This window comes from Aspergillus tubingensis (genome assembly GCF_013340325.1).
Source record: "Aspergillus tubingensis WU-2223L DNA, scaffold_7, whole genome shotgun sequence".
Lineage (NCBI taxonomy): Eukaryota > Fungi > Ascomycota > Eurotiomycetes > Eurotiales > Aspergillaceae > Aspergillus > Aspergillus tubingensis.
The window spans coordinates 2765120-2785162 of record NW_023336281.1 but is presented as its reverse complement, the minus strand read 5'-3'; the positions used below and the strand labels follow the sequence as shown (position 1 = coordinate 2785162).

General features: G+C 48.9%; 4 protein-coding genes across 4 annotated transcripts; 2 read left to right on the top strand and 2 right to left on the bottom strand.

The window, feature by feature from the left end:
• Positions 1–3240: 3240 nt before the first annotated feature.
• AtWU_05882 (elongation factor 2) lies at positions 3241–3598 on the bottom strand (the record flags this gene model as incomplete). The annotated part of the gene is made up of 2 exons (XM_035500992.1): positions 3241–3345; positions 3422–3598. The coding sequence occupies 2 exons, from the start codon at positions 3596–3598 to the stop codon at positions 3241–3243; spliced, it is 282 nt and encodes a 93-aa protein (XP_035356885.1).
• A 751-nt stretch (positions 3599–4349) lies between these two features.
• Positions 4350–5682, top strand: AtWU_05881 (nucleotide-diphospho-sugar transferase; the record flags this gene model as incomplete). The annotated part of the gene is made up of 4 exons (XM_035500991.1): positions 4350–4518; positions 4605–5068; positions 5159–5516; positions 5579–5682. 4 exons carry the CDS (start codon positions 4350–4352, stop codon positions 5680–5682), a joined length of 1095 nt encoding a protein of 364 aa, XP_035356884.1.
• A 1082-nt stretch (positions 5683–6764) lies between these two features.
• AtWU_05880 (putative fermentation associated protein (Csf1)) lies at positions 6765–16497 on the bottom strand (the record flags this gene model as incomplete). Its single annotated transcript, XM_035500990.1, has 3 exons — positions 6765–16293; positions 16358–16393; positions 16442–16497. The coding sequence occupies 3 exons, from the start codon at positions 16495–16497 to the stop codon at positions 6765–6767; spliced, it is 9621 nt and encodes a 3206-aa protein (XP_035356883.1).
• A 622-nt stretch (positions 16498–17119) lies between these two features.
• Positions 17120–19305, top strand: AtWU_05879 (OSTA/TMEM184 family protein; the record flags this gene model as incomplete). The annotated part of the gene is made up of 7 exons (XM_035500989.1): positions 17120–17223; positions 17308–17325; positions 17381–17434; positions 17488–17575; positions 17629–18642; positions 18700–19055; positions 19125–19305. The coding sequence occupies 7 exons, from the start codon at positions 17120–17122 to the stop codon at positions 19303–19305; spliced, it is 1815 nt and encodes a 604-aa protein (XP_035356882.1).
• Between the last annotated feature and the right edge of the window lie 738 nt (positions 19306–20043).

The following is a 20043-nucleotide window of genomic DNA, read 5'->3' as shown; positions in this document are numbered from 1 at the left end:
GTTGACCATGGTTTATGGGCAAATTACACCTTCCTCTGGAGAGGTCATCCAATAACCAGTTACTATAAGCTTACAGAGCTCATAGCTCCTCTCTCTCCCGTACACGAGCTCTTCCGGTATCTTTAGCCACCTTACTTGTAAACCTCCAGCCTCCCTCTCAACGGTGATCCCGTGTTCAGGTGGGTGGGTGGCAAAGAGTGCTGAAGTGTGCTGATATCATGATCCGTTGTACCAGAGAAGTTCTTTCCCGCCATCCTGAGTGGGTAATTAAGGTATGGAGCTTACCCAATTGCGGCCTAGTTCCACTGGCCAACATCTTCATGTTCATCATCTTGGTCAGCTTCTTTCGAAGAAAATATTGTTGGAAGTATTTGAGGGAAATAGATAGGATGGGAATAAAACAAAGTCAATAATGGCAGTCACATTTTAGTATTATATGTCTAGCTTGTAATGAAATTTCTATCAGTCTCTACACTGTAGTTGCTTGCTGCAGGCTGGTATCGACCCCTCCTTCCTCACCGCCCGGCTGGTCACGGGATGGGGGGAAGCGGAGTTAGGAATTAATGCATTACCGGACGTTACAACAACGTGGTTCGACCAATTTGACAGCGGCAGGCCAATCGCCCGCCCGACTTCTCCTGCACACCTGCAACTGCGGTCCGACGTGCCCTTTTGCAGTACACATATGACTAGTCTAGGCTCTTTGGCTTTATCAGTCTCTTATAAGGCCAGATGTTGTGATAAAGTAATATCTGGAGCTCGTATTGAAGTGATCATAGTAGTAGGTTTGGTCACGTGGCTGGATCACCAACCACCTGTGAGGATCTGACCTTGGCTCATTGCTTTACCGACTGGATGTATTCAAACTCTGTAGGATTTTGTTCAAACCTTTCAAGATGTGCGTTTGTACAGCCGTGATTTAGAAGACGCAGAATACACAGACTCTCGAAACAGATTGTACTCTTCTATGTGTTGTCGTCTTCAACGTATTTCAAAAGTGTCCACACTCATATGAGACTCAAGTCCATACTGTTTGGCAATTGTTGTGAAGCGAGGCTCTGCATGACAGATGATAGGGGCCTCACCTACAAAATTGATTTCGTTTATATCACTTCAATCCAGACTGACGGATTATTTTATTCGAGCTCCACTCCATGTATATTTCTAAGTTGACTTGAATCAGCATAATTTCTTTTATAGCCTGTGGATAATACCAAGAACAGGCTAAGATCCATAAACTATTGCCTGTGAAAAGATACATACTTATATTCATCCTGATACTATCTTATATCATATCATTGGCCCTGTTCTGCTAGCTAAAAGCTCATTGTAACAGCTGCAGTATCTCTTATCTGAATTTAATGATAAGCTGTCCCTGTCTCATGACTTAAGAATAATTCTGTAGCTTATATCTTTCACTCTTCCATGGTTGACCGAATCGTACTATACATTTTAGATCTCTATCTTTCCGAAACACAAGGGGCTTCTTTTCCCAGCTCTAATAGTTATTCATAGGACAGTTTAACTTTCTGCTGCGACGTTTCGGTAAAATATCAGCAGCGAATGCCATCTTATTGGCAGATATCGAATTACTGAGTGTCGTTGGACTTATGGCTACGATTGCCAAAGACATACTCGAACGCGCCGTCGATATAGCGCGGCGCTCTGGATATGCCCCGAGAGAATTAGACTTCTGACTCCTCAGTGTCGACATTCTGTAGCCATGCTTGCCAAGCTTGCAGTACTACTGTGCTGCGACGGGTATTGTTTTGGATAAACTGCTCGATGCGAGGAATGAAGCATTGCTCTACTGGGATAGTGTAAGCGTCCTTGAACACCTTCATAGAGGAGACTTGGCAGATACAATGAAGGATGGCATCCATTTGCCCTGTCAGAATTACATTCCGGCATGACCATCGCATCCCAAGCTCCAGAGATGGGATTTTCCATGCCGTAGAAGTCTGCAGTAGTATCACCGCCAATTACGTCTTACCATTCTTGCGTTGCGTCCTTAAAGACTTCATTCAGTAATGCCTGGCTGTCTGTGGCGCCTGATTGGCAACGTTGTAATGCGGCCGAGTCTTTCAAAGTTGCCCTAGAAATGGGATGCGAATTGACTTATTCTGATCTCGCATCGGCACGGGGATAAGCGACGATAGCAGGCTGCAGAACGTTCGTAGAGAGCTTCAGTTGATAAACGAGCCAGGTAGGCTTTACGCTTGGCAGGAGCAGTTTAAATATCGAAGTATTTTTTCTTTTAGAAAGGATAGAAAGGAAAATTAGGAGACGCCATCGCAAGAGAAAAGGTCTTCCATTAAGAGCAGTTTGAACATGTTTCAATGAGGTCCCTACTGGATTAATTTTGGGAGTGGAAAACAGCCTTCTTCTATTCCAAGATCAATAATTCAGAAAACTGTTAGCTTTTGGGCACGCATTGACCATGAGGTTAGGTAAAGACCGAGGGAGGCTATTAGGTAGTATTGCATGATCGGCGCAAAAATCGATCTTTCAGCGATAGACATAATTCTCATCAATCATTGAGCCATGTGCATGGAGTGTTGGTTATAGGTGACAGCTCAAGCTTATACATATCGCCAAATTCGTTGCTTTCGTGCCACGTAAATCTACTGCTGTATGCCGTTTCATCGATGGCGGTAATAAATCCTGTGCGGACATACCAAGATGTCTACGAGGCTGACATGATCAATGGAGTGCTTTTTACAGCAACATCATCGGAAAACTTTTCCCTACTGAGAGTAGACGAGGGAATGAGTGACGTCGGGAACGCAACATGACCACAAGCTATACCCTAGTCCGCACTATCCAACGAGCGCTGTAGCTGTCTACCAGAGCGCTAAATTCAATAACCGACAGAGTGATCTTCATGATACCCCGCCGTACACATCTTCTCCAGAATTTTTTCATAGCCGCCTGTCTTCCTCCAGAGTCATCTCTCCTAGGATATGGAGTCTGTGACTTTCAAAGGTTCCGAAATTGACAGAGTGGCTTCCACCCATTCTGACGATAAAACTCCAGCAACCTCTCTGGTGGCACAACTTTGCGAACGTAACTATTATGTTCGATTAAGGCTTGCTTGATCTTGTCTCCTTTGTCCTCGTTGTATAAATACAACCACGGGGCTCTATCAAATCCATAGAGCTCTGCCGCCATCCTGTCCGTATACCAAAGTATCATCCACGAAGGCCGATCGAAAAAGCGAATGACCGTGGCTACCATGGACTAGTGCCACCCATCCACGTCGCGAGTATTCAGGATGACATGGGTTTCTGGATATGTGGCCATTGCTTTTTCGGTGTAGAGACAGCAGGGAGTATGCAAGATTGCCTGATCCAGGCCATGAGTCATGTCAGCAAATGGGTAAAACTACCAGTGTTTCAATGGAGGTATCAAAGCGACCTACGTCAAAGTCACTTGTCAACTGATTGAACTGCTCGAGGCCAAAGCGATGCCCTTCGCCATTGAACTTCCACTGTAACGCATTTGTCCACATCGGCAAATGTCCCAATTCCAAGCGGTCTAGGATATCCTGAGGTTGAAATCCGAGTTGGCATAGCGCGGCGTTAAGTGCTACATCCATGTTGAGTGACACTTTCATCTTGCTGCGATGGTACTATGGAGTTCTTACACTTTGTTCCAATGCGCCCTAACCGCAACGCTAATAGTTTCATTGGTCGTTGATGTCCCGACTTCCTCGTGGTATTCGGACACTCAGAGAGATAGGAATGATGAGGGAAATACTTCTTGCATCATGCATTGATTCCCATTCGAGAACAGATGTCGTTCACGAATGAATTATGTAGTTCTTTGGGCACGCATCATCACCCACTTCACTTCCACCACCCAATCGTGGGCGTTCATTGAGTATGGCATCCACTAAGACTTTAAAATTCATGTATGCTTCTGACTGATGATAGTGTCACATGTCTCGAATTTTCTTCTCTTTTTTTGCTGCATGATCATGTAGATCAAATATCACCCAGCGAAATGGTGTGCTGATATCTGAAAATTGCAATGATAAGCAAGGAGCTATCACTGGCGTGCGCTGAAGTGGTAGATTCGACGTATAACATACAGTAGCTAGAAGGAGGGGTAATGCGATGCCTAGAGAGGCATCTGCATATGGAGATCACTTTGCTACATACTTACTATACAGTAGTCTCTTGCTGGCATGTCAGTAGCCACGGTGTAGTCGTAGCCTTTCTCTAAAACCCCCTGTTGGCCCCGAAAGAAATAAACTATCAACACCTTTTCTACGGTCGGAGGTATCACCAGAACAATTTTACCTTGCCTATCATAATTGGCAAATATCTCTTCAGACGTTCACTGCAATGGAGCCAGCTATTATACGACTGGCGCAGACGTACGTCGGCCATGTTCGCCGGGTTGGCGTGTCCTTTTGCACACTTTACATGGCGCTACGGCTATCATGTCTGATATGTGCACCTGAGACCAATTACTGGATGTGGGTGGTATTGATATTCGAAGCCCTGTGGACTTGTATGTTCTCAACCCTATCGAATCTTGGTTTCAAGAATAGTGCTTTATCTAACAGTGGTCGTCCATCTTGCCTTGACTATCTATAGACAAGTCCCTGAGCATGGAATTGCCTAGACGAACAGGGGAAACGTCAAAACAACTTCATCTAACTAAGAACCATGCATTGCCTTCGGTAGATATTATGCTGCCATGCTGCGGTGAACCAATCGAGATTATCCTCGATACCATACGTGCAGCGTGTGTCATTGACTACCCCCAAACTGCATTCCGGGTCCTCATCTTAGATGATGGAAATTCTCCGGAAGTACGACAGGCGGTAGAAGAGTTGCAACATACCTGGCCAAACCTCCTCTACTACAGCAGAGGAACTAAACCAAGCCAGAAAGTTTTTGCAAAAGCAGGCAACCTGAACTTTGGCTTGTTTGATGTGCAGGGAGGAATGGTCAAGCCGCCTGAGTTTATTGCCATATTCGATTCAGACTTTCTGCCTGCTCCCAACTTTCTGCGAGCCACGCTTCCTCATATGTTGGGGGGTGATAATGTTGGAATTGTAAGTTCAAGGCAAGACTACTATAACCTCCCCCCAGGAGACCCGCTTGATTAAAGCCTGGTAATGCTTTTCGAGGTGATTTTGCCCAAGATGGACGAAATGGGATCAAGTCTAGCAACAACTTCGGGATGTCTTATGCGCCGCGATTTAGCCGTCCAAGTGGGCGGATTTCCAACGCTAAATGAAGTGGAGGACATGACTCTATCGTTCATTTTGCCAGCGTACGGGAAGCGCGTCGTATATCTCACTGAAATGCTGCAACTGGGACGCGTGCCGTCCTCGTTGGAAGGTCATGTCCGGCAGAGCCGACGATGGCTCACTGGCTTGACAGAGATGATCGCTACTCCCTGGGCACCATCCGCGGAGTCTATCCCCACTTCATTGAGATACTCTATGGCATACTTTGGTATTTATTGGGTTTTGTCACCTCTAGGCCAGAGTATCGGTTGTGCGATAATCGCTCCTGCGTTAATATCACGTCAAGCGCTGGTGCCACACCATCTACTCCAGGTCCAAATCCCATTATCCCTGGTATCCTTTGGACTCATTTTCCTATACGAATGGCTCAAGGCGGCAGCAATGGGGTTCCGCTTGTCCGCATTTTCTTGTTTTAGTGACCTGTGGCTATGTGCAGGTAGGTCTTGCCGTCTCATTCAACCCTGATAGATACAACGTATAACTGACAAAACACCGCCAAAAGACCGAATTTGTACTCTCATACAATTCCATATATTCGGTTCACAGGGGGGTAGGTCTCTAGTGACTGGCAGTGCCCAGAACATTTGGAACAATCCCAACAAGGTCCCCACGCGAATGAGACAGTTGAAAAGGGACTTATGGGATGCTAGAGTTGGCTTCAACGTCCTATTTGTGTTTGGAGCCCTCGCCGGAATCTTCCATTCGGTAATGGGAGTCATCGAGAGATATCATCATCATCATCATCATCATCATCCCGACTGGCAGCTTCATCTTATGACTACCTTGCTATACCCTCCTGTTGTTCTCATGGGCTACATAATTCTTACCTGTCACCTGGTCCCACTGTCATGTGTGATATGGCGGCCTCAATATCCTTCCCGGAAAGCAGTCTTCGAAACTCATCCGAGTGACCCCCGTGCCGTGTTTCCTTCTGAGGCAGTTCGACAATCCAGAGTGCGTCAGAGGCGTGCGCCTCTAGGTTATCGTCGACATTTACTATTGATTCCGGTTTATGTCACTTTCATGGGCATATTTTATTTTAGGTATCTGTGAAATTTGTGGAGACATTGCGGTTGATGTTACATGTGATTGCGCCGCAATTTACTTGCTATTTTACCTTCACTCCGGTCATTGGAAGGGGCCCTATTTTGGGGCTCTCCATTGGATGATACTATTCAGGCATGAATGTCAACTATTGTTGTTTATGTGCTGTGAGACTTGTGTGTATATAACCCAGTTGGCTATTGATAGTTGGTGCTGGTCAACTCATAGTTTAATATGCAGAAGAAACTTCCGTCGTCGCCGGCCTGTGACTAGGGCACGTCCTGATTGGGAAACGTCTTATAGTAAGACTACCCCTGGCCCCAATCGTATTATAAAGGTACCTTCTTTTATCTTAATTCCTTCAAATTGAATTTAGGAGTACTTTATATATTACTTTAGTAGCAACAATGGGTCATTTATTATTCGTAGAACTTATATACAGAGCGGCGTGAAATCAGGAAGATCCTAAAATCTTCGCGTACGCATCCTCCACCTCTTTGGCAATCTCCAGAAGCGTGACGATGACAATTTGATGAGTAATGTTAGGCAGCTTATCCCGTTGAAGGCCAATCCATTCCAACGGTGGTGTCGCCTCGCCCATATCGCGGAGCTGAGGGGTCTCGATCACTGGTGTCTCCAGCGCCACATATGTATACCTCGACTGCGGAACATTGACTACTGCCGTGATCTTCTCCTGCGGCTCATTTTTGTCGCCGCTGCCTTCCGCATCAAAGGCGCCAGTGATACGAACCGCGGATGGGGGTAGCGGCTTGCCGAGTCGAGTAGCCAAGGCACGAGAATGAGTCTCCCACATATCTCGGATGAAACTGATGCGTGAGTAGTTCCAACCAACATCTACCTTGCCCTCGAATGTGCTCTGGAAGATATACTCAATTTGCTGGGAGCCCGGGACCTGCCAGGTCTGCATGCGAGCCACAAGCCGAGGAACCTTAAGGATAGTCCCTCCCCTGGATCCCGTGACACGATTGGCGATCTCATTCACAAGTAGCTCTTCCGTATCCATAGGCCCGGACCGCACAATGTTTGAAAGCGCGACACGAAGCTGGCCCAGAGTTAGGCCTAATGCGCTGTGTATTTTGCCGTCCTGCAAGGAGACATCAAACCGTGCCTGCGCATCATGCGCCTCCAGCTTGAACACATGATTGTCGAAAAATGAGCTTGGAAAGACCCCTATGCTAACAGTGTTGATACTGACAACAACTCCAGTGTGCAAGGTGATTGGTGCCGTCTCGATCTTGTCTTCCTCCTGTTTGGAAATTTCCCTGGACGAGACCTCCGCCATCTCCGAAAAGATCGACGTCTTTCGGCGCAGGTACCGTTCCACATCTCGTAGAGAAGCTTCGTACGCTGCTTGCTTGTCTTGCACAAGTCGCTGCCACGCTTGGTATAATGCTAGCGACTGTGATGCAGTCAGGCTTGTGCAAAAGACCTGCACTTTGTCCCCATCCAGTATGCTAAAGAGACGCTCGCCAGGAGCGTCATCCGTCTGCCGAACATTATACATCAAGAATGCAAAGCTGGAGATGTGAGCTATCAAGAAAGGTTGATAGTCAAACGAAACCTTGACTTGTAGCTGAAGCCAAGATATAGATGCCTGAATGAGAGGCGTCTTGTTGACCTGCTGACTATTTGGCCAATTGATGGAAGTGGCTATTTTGAGACTCTGAAGCTCAACCAAACCGCTCATTCGGCCCTTGCTCTCGATCCCTAGTGTATTGAAGTTGATGCAGAGAGTCTGCTCCCAATCGGAGGTCTTCTTCGAGGACAGCCACAAGTCATTGATGGCGAATTGCGCCTTTCCTAGCGTAGACCCTAGGTCGAGTTGGATTTCCAGTTTCTCGATCGAGATTGTGGTGTTCCATGGGAAAGCAGGGGTTGCTGCGACCTGTTGATATCGCTGCACGATATATGCCTGCGTCTCCGTGGGCTGTGGCTCGGGAGGAGGGGCAGTGTCTACCTCGTCACTTGAAGGAACCCAAATTTCACGGAAGAGCAGAAGATCTTGAACCTGCTTCGCATTGAGGGCAACTTCCATCGGACTCACTCTCAGAACGACCGAGATCCCTTTCGACCTTCCAAGATGTTTGCTGTTCATAAGAGACATGACCATAGACTCAACCTCAAAGCTAGCGGTTGACTCATTTGAGTACACATGCTTCACGGATGCTTGCAATGAGTTGAAAGACACCAAGAGGGCTAGAAATCGCTCTTGATCATCTGACTGCACGGTATTGACTGTCACATATACACTGTCAAAGCGTGTCGTAGCTGCTACTCTCGCGATGGGTTGACAGCTTAAGCTGAACTCCTGTTTGCAAATCAAGATGCCTACATTAACCTTGCACCGACCAAGAATTGAACCTGGTCCTTTGTCATCAAGAGGGGTCTCCTGCATCAACTTCTGCGACTGCAGCATCATAGCATTGGACGGCCTCCTCGACTTTGGTTGGTCGCCCATGGCTTCCTTTATAGTAGAGGTCATCTGCTTGATCAGGGGAACGAGGCTCGGGTAGAGGACATTTGTAGAAGCGTCGACCTTCAACTCCGCGTTGAGAGCAGAGTCATCTCGCCCGTTGTCCTCGAATTGGACTTTTAGAGCTACTCCTGGAGCTCTGAACGTTGCAGTGGCTGTTCCATCTCCTTGTATGTAGTGCCCGTAAGTTGACCCAGGAAGCCTGCCGTCTTTCAAAGGTGGCGCTAGCATGGCCTGTGTATCATCTGTGTGTCGCCCTCGTAGGGACATAACGGCCCCGGCAAAGTCAACGTCAACCAGAACTGAGCGGAAGCGCTTATTTCCAAAGAGTGGGCGGTGTTTGGTGCTATCATCGGATGGCTTTGTCACTAAAGTGGCATTGGCCTCTCGGATAGTTCGTGCAGCAGAGGCAAGAGAGTTCCGGATCACGCTCGCTGGCAAGATAAAATCAGAAGTAGCGCGTATGTCAAGAGATTTCCCTGCAGCTTGGAAGGCTAGTCGAACCTCCTTTCCGGCTGAGGAGTATGCCACATTGAAAACCAGTTCTGGCAATAGAGCAGAATTAAGCGAGCGCTTCCGTCTATTACCAGAAACAGGCACCATCTGCAACTGGACGTCCTCAATTCGAAGCTTAGCGGCATTTGCTTTCTTGTTGGACAATTCCACACGTTTGATGGAGAACACCAGATCATCGGGTCTACGTCCAGATGCCATTGGTGGTACACCTGCCATGTTCCAGCCAATCTGAATATCGTTGAAGTCAAGGGAGTACATCGAGTCGAACAGGCCTTCGGAGGAAGCGCTATCCGTAACGTTGATGCTTGGAATTTCCTGTTCCTTGCCTTCCGTGTGGCCGCGATGTCGCAGTCGTTTGAATCGCTTTACCTCCTGAGAAAGGTCCAACGTTTTTATGCGTTCCTGCAAGTGGGCAGCCATATCCACCACCAATGCGGCGGTCTCTGGGAAAAGCTCGATATCGCACCCTTTGCTGGTTAAGTGGAATAATCGTCGAGTTTCCCCACTCTCTCTGGTCGTCGAGGTACCCTGAAGCTTGGCGTCGATTGCAAAAGTACAGTATGAGCGGCTGCGATGTGCGTCTTCCTTCCTCAAATCAAAGCTTATGTTCGATGTATCGATATGGAACTCCGGGTATTCCAAGGCATGTCCTGCCTTGAGGCCGTTGTCTAGGTGAAGGCGCACCATACCGAGGCTGATATCCATATCTGCGGTATAGCTCTTGCCATTCAGCCCTGGTGCCCTGGCATGAATAGTTGTTCCCGCCATTGTCATGCGTGCTTTGTACAAAATGCTGTGACTCTTAGACACGCTTTGCTGTGGAGGAGGTCTTTTCTGGGCAATGTTCTCATTAAAATGTAGCCGCAGGACTTCGAGACTTTGCTTCAGATCGTCAAGCAAATGCGAAATTTCTGGCTTGGATAGGGCACCAAGAAGGCTTCGCACAGCGCTGGCCTCTACTCTTATCAATTCAATAGTGACATCCACTTCCACATCAGTGCGTGTCGAGGAGACATCAGCAATGACTCGACCATTGATAGGAGGTATCTCCAATGTCGAAAGGGAACGCCACTTGCCGCCTTCGCTTGATAAAAGCGTATGTGCGTTCTTCTTCAAGTCAAAGTCTACTTCAATTTTCGATCCAAATTTCGGTGTGATTGAAGTTCGTGCTACTTCTCCAGCGATGACATATGTCAGCGATGGAAGCACACAAAAGCTCAGTCGGTAATCGTCCAGGAACATGGCAACGTGGAAATTATTGCGCACTCGCTTCTTCGGAGGAGTTTTGTCAAGTTGCGGCTCATGTGATGGCAATTCCACACTATTCACAAGCTGTTGTATGAAATGAATCTCGTCCTCTATCAACCGATCAGCAGTATGTGCGAGGCCCAACACATCTTCCCTCATGTCATAGCGGAGTTTCCTGCAAGAACCAGCAATCTTCCATTCGTGGTTCAACTCTGCCTCGTTTTCTTCAGTTGAAAGAGAGCAGTACATATGAGGACTACTGACTTTCCAGAGCATGAGAGCTTTGGAAGAGCTGGAGAGTTCAGAGAAGCAAGCTTCGGAGCTCAACAATAAGCTCATGATTTCCGGACTTTCTGCGCTGGGGGGTTTCTGCACAAGCGAGCTCCTAAGAGCTTTACCGGTCAACGCTAGCTTTATATTGATGCCATCGAGAATGATCGAGCCCAGGTCAGCTCCAAAAATTACCTGGATTTCGGTGAGCTTTTCTGGGCCACTGCCACGACTCTGGGGCGGAGGCGTAGATTCCAGTGTGACTGTAGACATTGTTTTCAGGACTCCTTCCACCAGATCTAGGATCTCCCATCGTAAGTGGAGGCCAACGGAAGAGCAATACGACTGTATGACTACTGCCTCCTTGAGTCGGCGCCCTTGGTCTGTCGATGGTAGTTCACTGGGCTGAACTGAGACGGCAGTCGACAAATCTTCCACGATAAAATCGCTCTCTTTCGGCCCAGGGTCGATAGAAAAGCGAAATAGCTTCACCGTAGAAGTGAACATTAGGCTTGTCAATGTCTTCTCGGAATCGGAATCGGAATCAGAAGTATTCCATATCCTTCGCATCACATAACTCTTTTCAACATGGGCTAAGTCCCAGGCTCGCCATTGATCGAAATCAGAGAGTACAACAGTTCTAGCGTTTGAAGGAAGCACAAAAGCATCATGGAGGCAGTTGGATGCCAACACCTGGCGCTGATCCGGCGACATATGGGAGTAGACATTCCGCAAGCGTGAGATGATTTTCCAGGAGTCGTGCTGTCGCAGATGGGAACGTGCAACTCTTAGCACGTACGATATGCGAACAAGAAATGTTGGATCTGGAATGTCCTTAGCTCGTTGGGTAAGGAAGTGTATGAGATACTGCAACCGCCTGTTTCCGATTGATGAGCTCTGTTGGAATGAGGATGCAAGGGAATCCGACATTGTAGTTGTTCGGCGGACTAGGGAGGCGAGGTGCTCCACGGATTTCGTGGAAGTCACAGTGTCGAATGATCTGACCTGAAAGTTTGATCTCACGCTAGGATTAGCCACAAGCCAAAAGTTCATATCGCCAAAGATACAACTAAATTCGGCTTTTTGTTGACACATCTCAGAACTGGTACCTTGGACAGATATCGAAAGATTGCTTGCAGCCGCATGCACAATGGAGCTTTTATTTATGCCCGAAAGGAGATCGCCCTTTTGCCTCTCCACCTTTGTCCTAAATTCAGTCTGCAAATGAGACACTTCGACCCTGTACTCGTCACGAGAATGAATGTCACCGTTCGCAGCTAATTCAGAGTTGACCAGATTGACGAGTATTGACGGAGCTTTGATGGCAACACTGGTGCACGTCTTTGGCTGCCTCATTGACTTTTCATATCCTACAATGTCTGATATGACCTCTTTTTGAAGAGCATCAATAATTGCAACAGGAGATTTTGGCTGAAATCGCTCAATGAAGGCAGACAGAATGTGAAGGAACTCAGGGGAGCAGGAGCCCCTGATCCCAACGGGCAGTTCAATGGCAAGGTTAGTGTAAGTCGTAACATCACTGTCGGAGAAAGAGAAAAACGGGTCGATATCCACAACGGGAGGGTTACCCCTCGGTGAAGTACCATCTTTGCGCAAGTCCTTTTCCGAAGGGAGTTGTGATGCATCAAGGACGGTCTTATGGAGAGAGAAGTCCGGCATGACCCACGCATTTGACACACCAGATATGCTTACCGGACCATCCTTGAACGTATCCGGGTACTTAGATGCTGTAGGAGTTGAACCGACTGTCGCTGCCCGATGCAGATTTTGATTCCTCCCCATTCTAGATGGCATATTTGTTGGTCGGGTGGCTGTACGTGTTTCTCGTTTAGGTACGCTCTTCACGCTCAACGTATCTTGCAGAACCAGAAAGCTTCTCGAACTCAAATTGCTTCTGGCTGCAGAAAAGCGTCGCCTCGGCGGTTGCAAGGACCCTAAGCCGGAGTGTTTCGAAATAGGCTCAGGCATTGTAGGTATAGGAATAGTCGGTGGTACAGAGTCATCTCCATTGTGCTGCAGCGAGTCGGGATCCATGTCCTCCCAATCCATGAGTAGCCACGGCGTCCGCTGTGTCCTTTTATCATGCACCTTGATATGCTCCTGTTGTAGTTTCCGGCTTTCATTAATATCACTTCTTCTTTGAACCATCATAATCTTCAGATTAGACTGTATAAGCGCGAGAGGCGTGATTTCCGTATGCAGCAAACTTCCAAATCGACCCAAGAACTGGTAGTCGATTGCAGCAATGGAAAGGTCCGGTATGAGGAGCTTCATCCGCTTGGAAAACTTTGCATTCGCCAGATCATTGAACTCTGTCGTTATTGGCCCTGACATGACCATCAGCGCGGCTTTGTCTAGGAGAACAGAAAGATGGATAGAATCCATCTTGGCCCGTAAGAAGGTGACATCATGAAGCTGGATCGGAGATAATGGTGGCAGCGCATTTTCCTCATTGTCAAACGTCAAGTCGAAGCTTTGCAATGCTGCTACAAGACAGCTCAAGAATTCGGGCGAGCACTCTCCAATAATGCGACCAACTCCAAAGTCCCAATTGCAGACATAGGTAGGTTCAGCAGGGGGCAGTCCGAATAGACGGTGGCCGTATATAGAAACACCATCGATGAAAAGTTGGGTCTCCGCGGGAAGGACTTTCTCCTCTACCTCGCTGGATTCCAAGCCCACCTTGAGAGGGGCTAGGGAGAACTGCAAGTCCATGTAGTAGTTCGTGAATCGAAGGTCGGCCTCCAGCAAAGGCGCGGTAAGCCTTAGACAGTCGGAGTAGCCATAAATATTTCCTGGGAAGAGTGCGCAAGGATTGTTAACAGTTACGTGCACGATCACATCGAGGTCGTTTGACTTCTTGTTTGGGTTGACTCCGCCATGCGATCCAGACTCTTCCTGCTGGTATGCGTGCTCCTGATACTCCTCTAGAGTTTTGAAGTGCATTTCTTCTCCAAAATAGTTCTCTCTGATTGTCATGAATGACCGTATCAAGAATCCAAAAAGATAGAGCCTGGGAGAAAACCCGTCAATGTTTAACAACAACGTATCTGTCAGCTCCGGGGATGTTGACAGATAGTAGTTATATGAACCTTCAATGAAGAGGCTTTTCAACGTGGCAGTCGATTTATCTTGCAAAAAAGAATGTAGCGTATCCCATACTGGAGTCAGATAGTCTATGCCTCCATCCTCCAAATTGACGCTGAACCCAACGGTGTTCTGCTCAGGCTGATATTTGCTTAAAGGGATGCTGATGTCGGAAGTGAGTGTCGTGCCTTTGATAGCCAACGAGCGATTGTCATTCAGGTCCGAAGGGTTGCTGACAATGTTCATGTCATTGACGTTCAGAAACAAGCGGAAATTGTCAAAAGACAGTTTGAGCTTGTATATGAACGGTACAAACGTGTGATAGTCCTGTGGGGGGCCCGACGCCCAGTCAGAGACGAGATCCGTCACAAGAAAAATATGATCACGCAGTAGAAATAGTTCCATATCTGTGCTTTTAACGTCGAACACCCAGGTCCGAAGGCTGTTCCAAGACAGTGGTACGGAGAGATCGCAGCTAACAAGTTGTCTAGGACATTGCCACAACAGCGCATGGTTGACACTGGACAACATCTTGGTTTCTCGAAGATCGAGGTCAAGCTGGCTATGGAACCCTGAGGCCGATGCTACCATATCCATGGCATAGTTTATGGTGGAATCGCCCGCGACACGGAGTGAAAGCCATCCGAAAGGGCGTATGTCAGGGCCAATATGGCCTTTATCCCCGTCTCCTGCGCGCGACTGCCTTCGACTTGATTGCTTTCGGAGTTTGGAAACACCTCGTATTGCGTCAGCACGGCCTTTCCACTGCCAATCCTTTGATGGCTCCCGGGTTGGGATACGCAATGTCAACTCTTCGTTGATTTCGATCCGTAGGCGAAATACAGAGTTCTTTCTCAGCTCACCGGGGGTCAGCGGGTCAACCGGCTGCGAGCTTTTGTAGGCATTAGGGAAAAATATATTTTGCAAGCCTACTCGCTCTCTATCAGCCCAAGGACCATAGTTGATAGTGCCGCCGCCGATCTTCACATCGATTCCCCATTCCGGAGGTGGTGCGCCATTGATATCCGATGCCGAAGTTGAAGGTGCCGGTGTCGGTGCCGGTACACCGGGGGACGGTTTGACACAACCAGGGATATCCCAGTAGTAGGCCACAGTCATGCTGGGACTATCAATCAGTGTGGAAAACCTGGCATATTCGACAGGGTTCCACTCTTCGTGGTCATCCTGGGAGCTTTCATCCAAATATCGAGAAAGACCAACCCAGCGTGTGTCATCGGGGATGTCGACCGAGCTTCGAGGAGCCGCCTCTGGATTCTTCTCATGTATGTGGAATGATTCAACAGAAGTCTGAAAGTACGGAATAAGATCACGGATACTGTGCCAGACCCGGCGCTTTTGCAGTTGGTAGTTAAAGATCGTGTCGCGTTTGCGTTTCGTTTCCATTTGCTCCGACCGGGTTGAACCGAGGCTTTTCGCAGCAGCGATCTGATTCTGCTTGAAGTCTGGGTTGGGCCGCATCTGTATGACCGGGTGGGTGAAGTCGAAAGAGAACACTTGCCGGTAAAGGTCGAGGGGACCAGAATCGCAGGCTTCGATCAAACCCGTGGCGCCATCGAAGATGGCAGTTAGTACAGATCTTGTGTTTTCGTTGCCCATGACAATAGCACCTTTGTCACACTCGATTCTAATGGGCAGGAGCCGGAGCAACCTAGATAGGCTCTCCCCTACCTCTTGCCCATTGCCTTCCGAAGCCGCAGACGCGACCGTCTCCTTCATCTCGCTATTGCGACGACTGCCGTGGAGATCGGACGCCTGGTCAGGAGTATGCCCCGCAGAACCATCCATCGTATCATCTTTCAGTCGGGAATCCAAGGTATTGCTTCCAGGATACTGCGGTCTGGTGAACGATGGCGCGGGCGGCGGGGGGCTGAAGCCAGCAAGGATTCCCTCGTAGGCTGGAGTTCGATTATATACAAACCACTCCAGACCGTAAAGTTTGGCGGTAATGCGACAAGGAAGCGAGTTCGTACTTTTTAGCCCTCCTTGTTCGCCTCGATCGCTACTGCTGCTCGCGCTGGCACTGGTGGTTCCATTGTGTTGGGTTTCATCCTGGGATCGTTGATTGTCGGGTCTACCATTCGCAAGGTCCGTCTGCCTCACCGAGTGTCTCCAATAATGCCACGTTATGAAACCTCCATGCACAAAAATAGTCTCGTTCACCCCATGGTATCGGATGCCTTTGAAGAAAACCCTCCCTCCCAACAGGGAGATCTGAAGCGCACGGATGTCGACATAGGCACGATAGTAATGCCAAGTATAAGCGCGGATTCCGTATGACAGGAGGGTGGCAAAGAGGCGATTGAAGTAGAGTAAAAAGAACAATACACTGGGTAGTATGATCGTTAGCGGGTCACCTTGTAGAGAAAGGGGAGAGTATGAATAGAACCCACAGGATGCAGGAGACAATGAGCTCAAGGAGGAAGAACCTGAATGCATGTTAGCCATTGTAAAAAGAATGCGACAACAAAACTAACCAGTTGAAGCTTGGATCCGGGGTCAGCGATAAAGCTGTCAAGCTTGTGCTGGCCATGTCGCAATATCCTCCTACCAGAACCCGTGTACTTCGGGAACATGGTGACTTGGCGAAACAATCAATGCGCCGTCAAGGAGAGCCGGAATTGGAGGGAAAGCATAGTTCAAACAATATGGAAAATTCGCGACAGCATTTCAAGCAGAATAGAACAAGGAAAAGGAGGCCCCAGGTTCCTTGAAACTGAGGCTGGAATGGCGGGTTTGGGTCACAAAAAGATGGTGGAGAGGACGGGGAAGCTCCGACGGAGGGACGGGCGGCGGACGCGCACTAGACCAGCTTAGCTCAGACTAGGCTGCCGTCACGGAACCAGTCACAGAGTGTCAGTAGGCGGTGTCTCAAGCTAGAGCGGAGGAATGGGCCTGATGGATAAGGATCCCACCCCCCCGATGTCCACGCAATATTCACCGCACGACCTTGCTTTCTCTCCCACCCGTCATGCGAGGGAGCTCTTCGCTGTGGAAGGTCTTGGGAAGTTTTCAGCTCCACGATTATACCCGTCCGATGATCATGTCCGGCGCTTGGTGACATTTTGGTGGTCTGAAACGGAATGCTCTGCCCGCGGACACTGCCTTGAAAGCGCACGCGGTCAACTACCGCGATTACCGATAACTTGTTGATCATGAGTAGCATTTCATCCTTCGGTGGTACAGGCTCGAGCCTGGCACGAGCGGTGGTGATAGTCGCTGGTGTTTCTGCGCTGGTAGCTTCACTTCTGTCTCTCCTGTGAGCAAGCTCTCCTTCCCCGCTGCCCCTGGTGGCCCCCCGAAGGGTACATGTGCTGATAACAAGCGATCATCTCGATCTTAGGTCCATATGGCTTCAGACGTACGACCATCCAAACCTTCCATCTCATCCTAGTTCTGTTCTGACTGTGGCATAGGAAAAACTATCGAAAACCACTCCTCCAGCGATATGTTGTCCGCATACTGTTGATGTCCGTCTCCACTTGTATTGACAACCATGTTGGCGCAATGCTGATTGCAATAGGGTCCCTATCTATGCGGTTTCCTCCTGGGCTAGCATTATATCATTGAAAGCGGCGATGTGGCTGGACCCCGTTCGCGATGTCTACGAGGTAAGCTATGCGCGCCGACAACTGGCTGGCCATATGCTTACGGTGCACTGCAGGCGTTCACGATCTATACCTTCTTCCAACTACTCATCAACTTTCTTGGAGGCGAGAGAGCATTGATTATCATGACTCATGGACGTCCTCCAATTCAACATGCTTGGCCATTGAACCATATCCTGCCCAAAGTGGATATCTCCGACCCTCAGACCTTCTTGGCTGTCAAGCGTGGGATTCTTCAGTATACATGGCTTAAGCCAATTCTGGCTATCATCTCTATTGTCATGAAAGCGACGGACACTTATCAGGAAGGCTATCTGGGCTTGACATCGGGGTATCTCTGGACGGGTATCGTGTACAATGTCAGCGTGACCATAAGTCTCTATTCGTTAGCCATGTTTTGGGTCTGTTTGCACAACGACCTGGCACCATTCCGTCCGGTTCCTAAGTTCCTGTGTGTCAAGCTTATCATTTTTGCTTCTTACTGGCAAGGCTTTTTCTTGTCCATCTTGCAGTGGCTGGGCGCTCTATCCAACGGCGTGGCGGGATATACACCCGACAATCTCGCCGCTGCGATTCAGGACAGTTTGATCTGCTTTGAGATGCCATTTTTCGCCATTACCCACTGGTACGCTTTCTCCTGGCATGACTACGCCGACTCCACCATTTCAGCTGCCCGCCTGCCTGTGAAGTTTGCCCTTCGCGATTCCTTTGGTATCCGCGACCTTATTGAAGACACAAAGATGACCCTTCGAGGAGAAAACTACGAGTACAGACTCTTTGATTCCGGTGATCACATCATCCCTCATGCCGAGTCCAACTCCCGTGTCAGGCGAGTGATGCACGGCATGCGGTATGAGCGTGGGGGTAAAGCGAAATACTGGATCCCCAAGCCAGGCGAGGTTAACAGTCGAACGCCGTTACTGTCAGGGTCTGAAGGAAGCAGTCGCGATCGACGAAGCAGCATGCTCAGTCGATTTCGATCAAACAGTGACATTGAAGAGATGGGTCTTGACGATGAGGATGAGAGACTCTTTGCCAATGCACGCACTCTTGAATTCGGCGACTGGAATGTAAGTCAAGCTGTATGGCGCTCTATCCCAGGACACCGATGAGCTAATTGCAATCAGTATCCCGTGATCACAGCCAACGAAGTGCCGGAGGATCAGCGGCAAATACACCACCGAAGCTCCCCAAATCTACAAAATCCTGGAGCGGTGAAACGGACGCGAAAGCACCGTAAGTCCCGCATCAATGGCGGAGGCACCCCACGAAGTGAAGGCAGTTCCCGCAGTTCTCGCAGGGAACCCCCCAACGGTCGCCAGACAGTTCGTCAGGAGACTAGCTCGTCCATATCCCACAGCTCCCAGCGCAGTCAGCTGGTGGACTTGGTAGTGGAGGACCACAAAGCAGAGGAAGCGGAAAGAGTGCATACACAGAAGGCGTTCGGATCGACCTGGCTGGAGCCCGACCAGAGGCACTTCCAGTATGTTGCACCATCTCATATATCTCATCTTTCTGCGGTGGAATGGAACAGCACTGACCTCTCACTTAGGAGACCCTCTGGGGAGCCAGTTGATGAACGGCCGAGCTATCTTGAAAATAGCGCAGATGGCACGATGGAGAATACCAGAGCTGCAAGCCCAACCGATCGAGCAGGGGATGATGATGAACCGACGACGCGGCCAAATTGGGCATATGGAGGGCTGGAAGAGGAGAATGTGTGGGATCGCTAGGAGAGCAGAGCTTGCTTCATGCACAGAACCATCCCCGCCAATTTCAGTGGCTTTCTTACATATGGGGGGCGCATCTGCAAATATTTTCTTGAAGCATAGGATATGTAAGATGAATGAAACCATGAAATGTTTTATCGATACGAGAAGACAGGAGATGAAGGATGAAACCAGGGGAAAGCTGCGGAAGGTTGAATCTTTGGGGGGGGGACACTACAGTCAGGCACCGAGTATCTAAATTTGTTTCCGTCTAATGAGTTGATCTGGTGTGAGTGTGAAGTATGAAGTGTGAATGCCACCTGCTGCTGGCCGGATCACACATCCTCAGCGATCCGAGCAAATGGAGGGCAACCATTAGGCGCCGAGAGGGTGACATGGCTATCAGTTGATGGATTGATGGCTGATCGACACGCCGACACGCTGTCGAGGAGGGGCAGATCGTGGCGGTTATTGGTTGCCAGCTAGTTTAGCGGGTGCCTTGGACTGCATGGCACCATCTCCTTAGCTGCTCTGCTACTTCCAAATCTCCCATGATTGATGAATCAGGGGGACAATAGCCATCAAGCGGTCGCCGCTTTTTATGTTGTTTACTACTTTGACACTTATCGCGGGGAGGGAAATGGGACAGTTGGGAGAGATGGTTGGTCACCAGAACCCTAGTACTTACTCTTGTCCCGCTTCCCTCCTTCATCTTCCTGCTTATTTACTCGCTTTCTTTGTTTTACTTTAACCTTCCCAGCC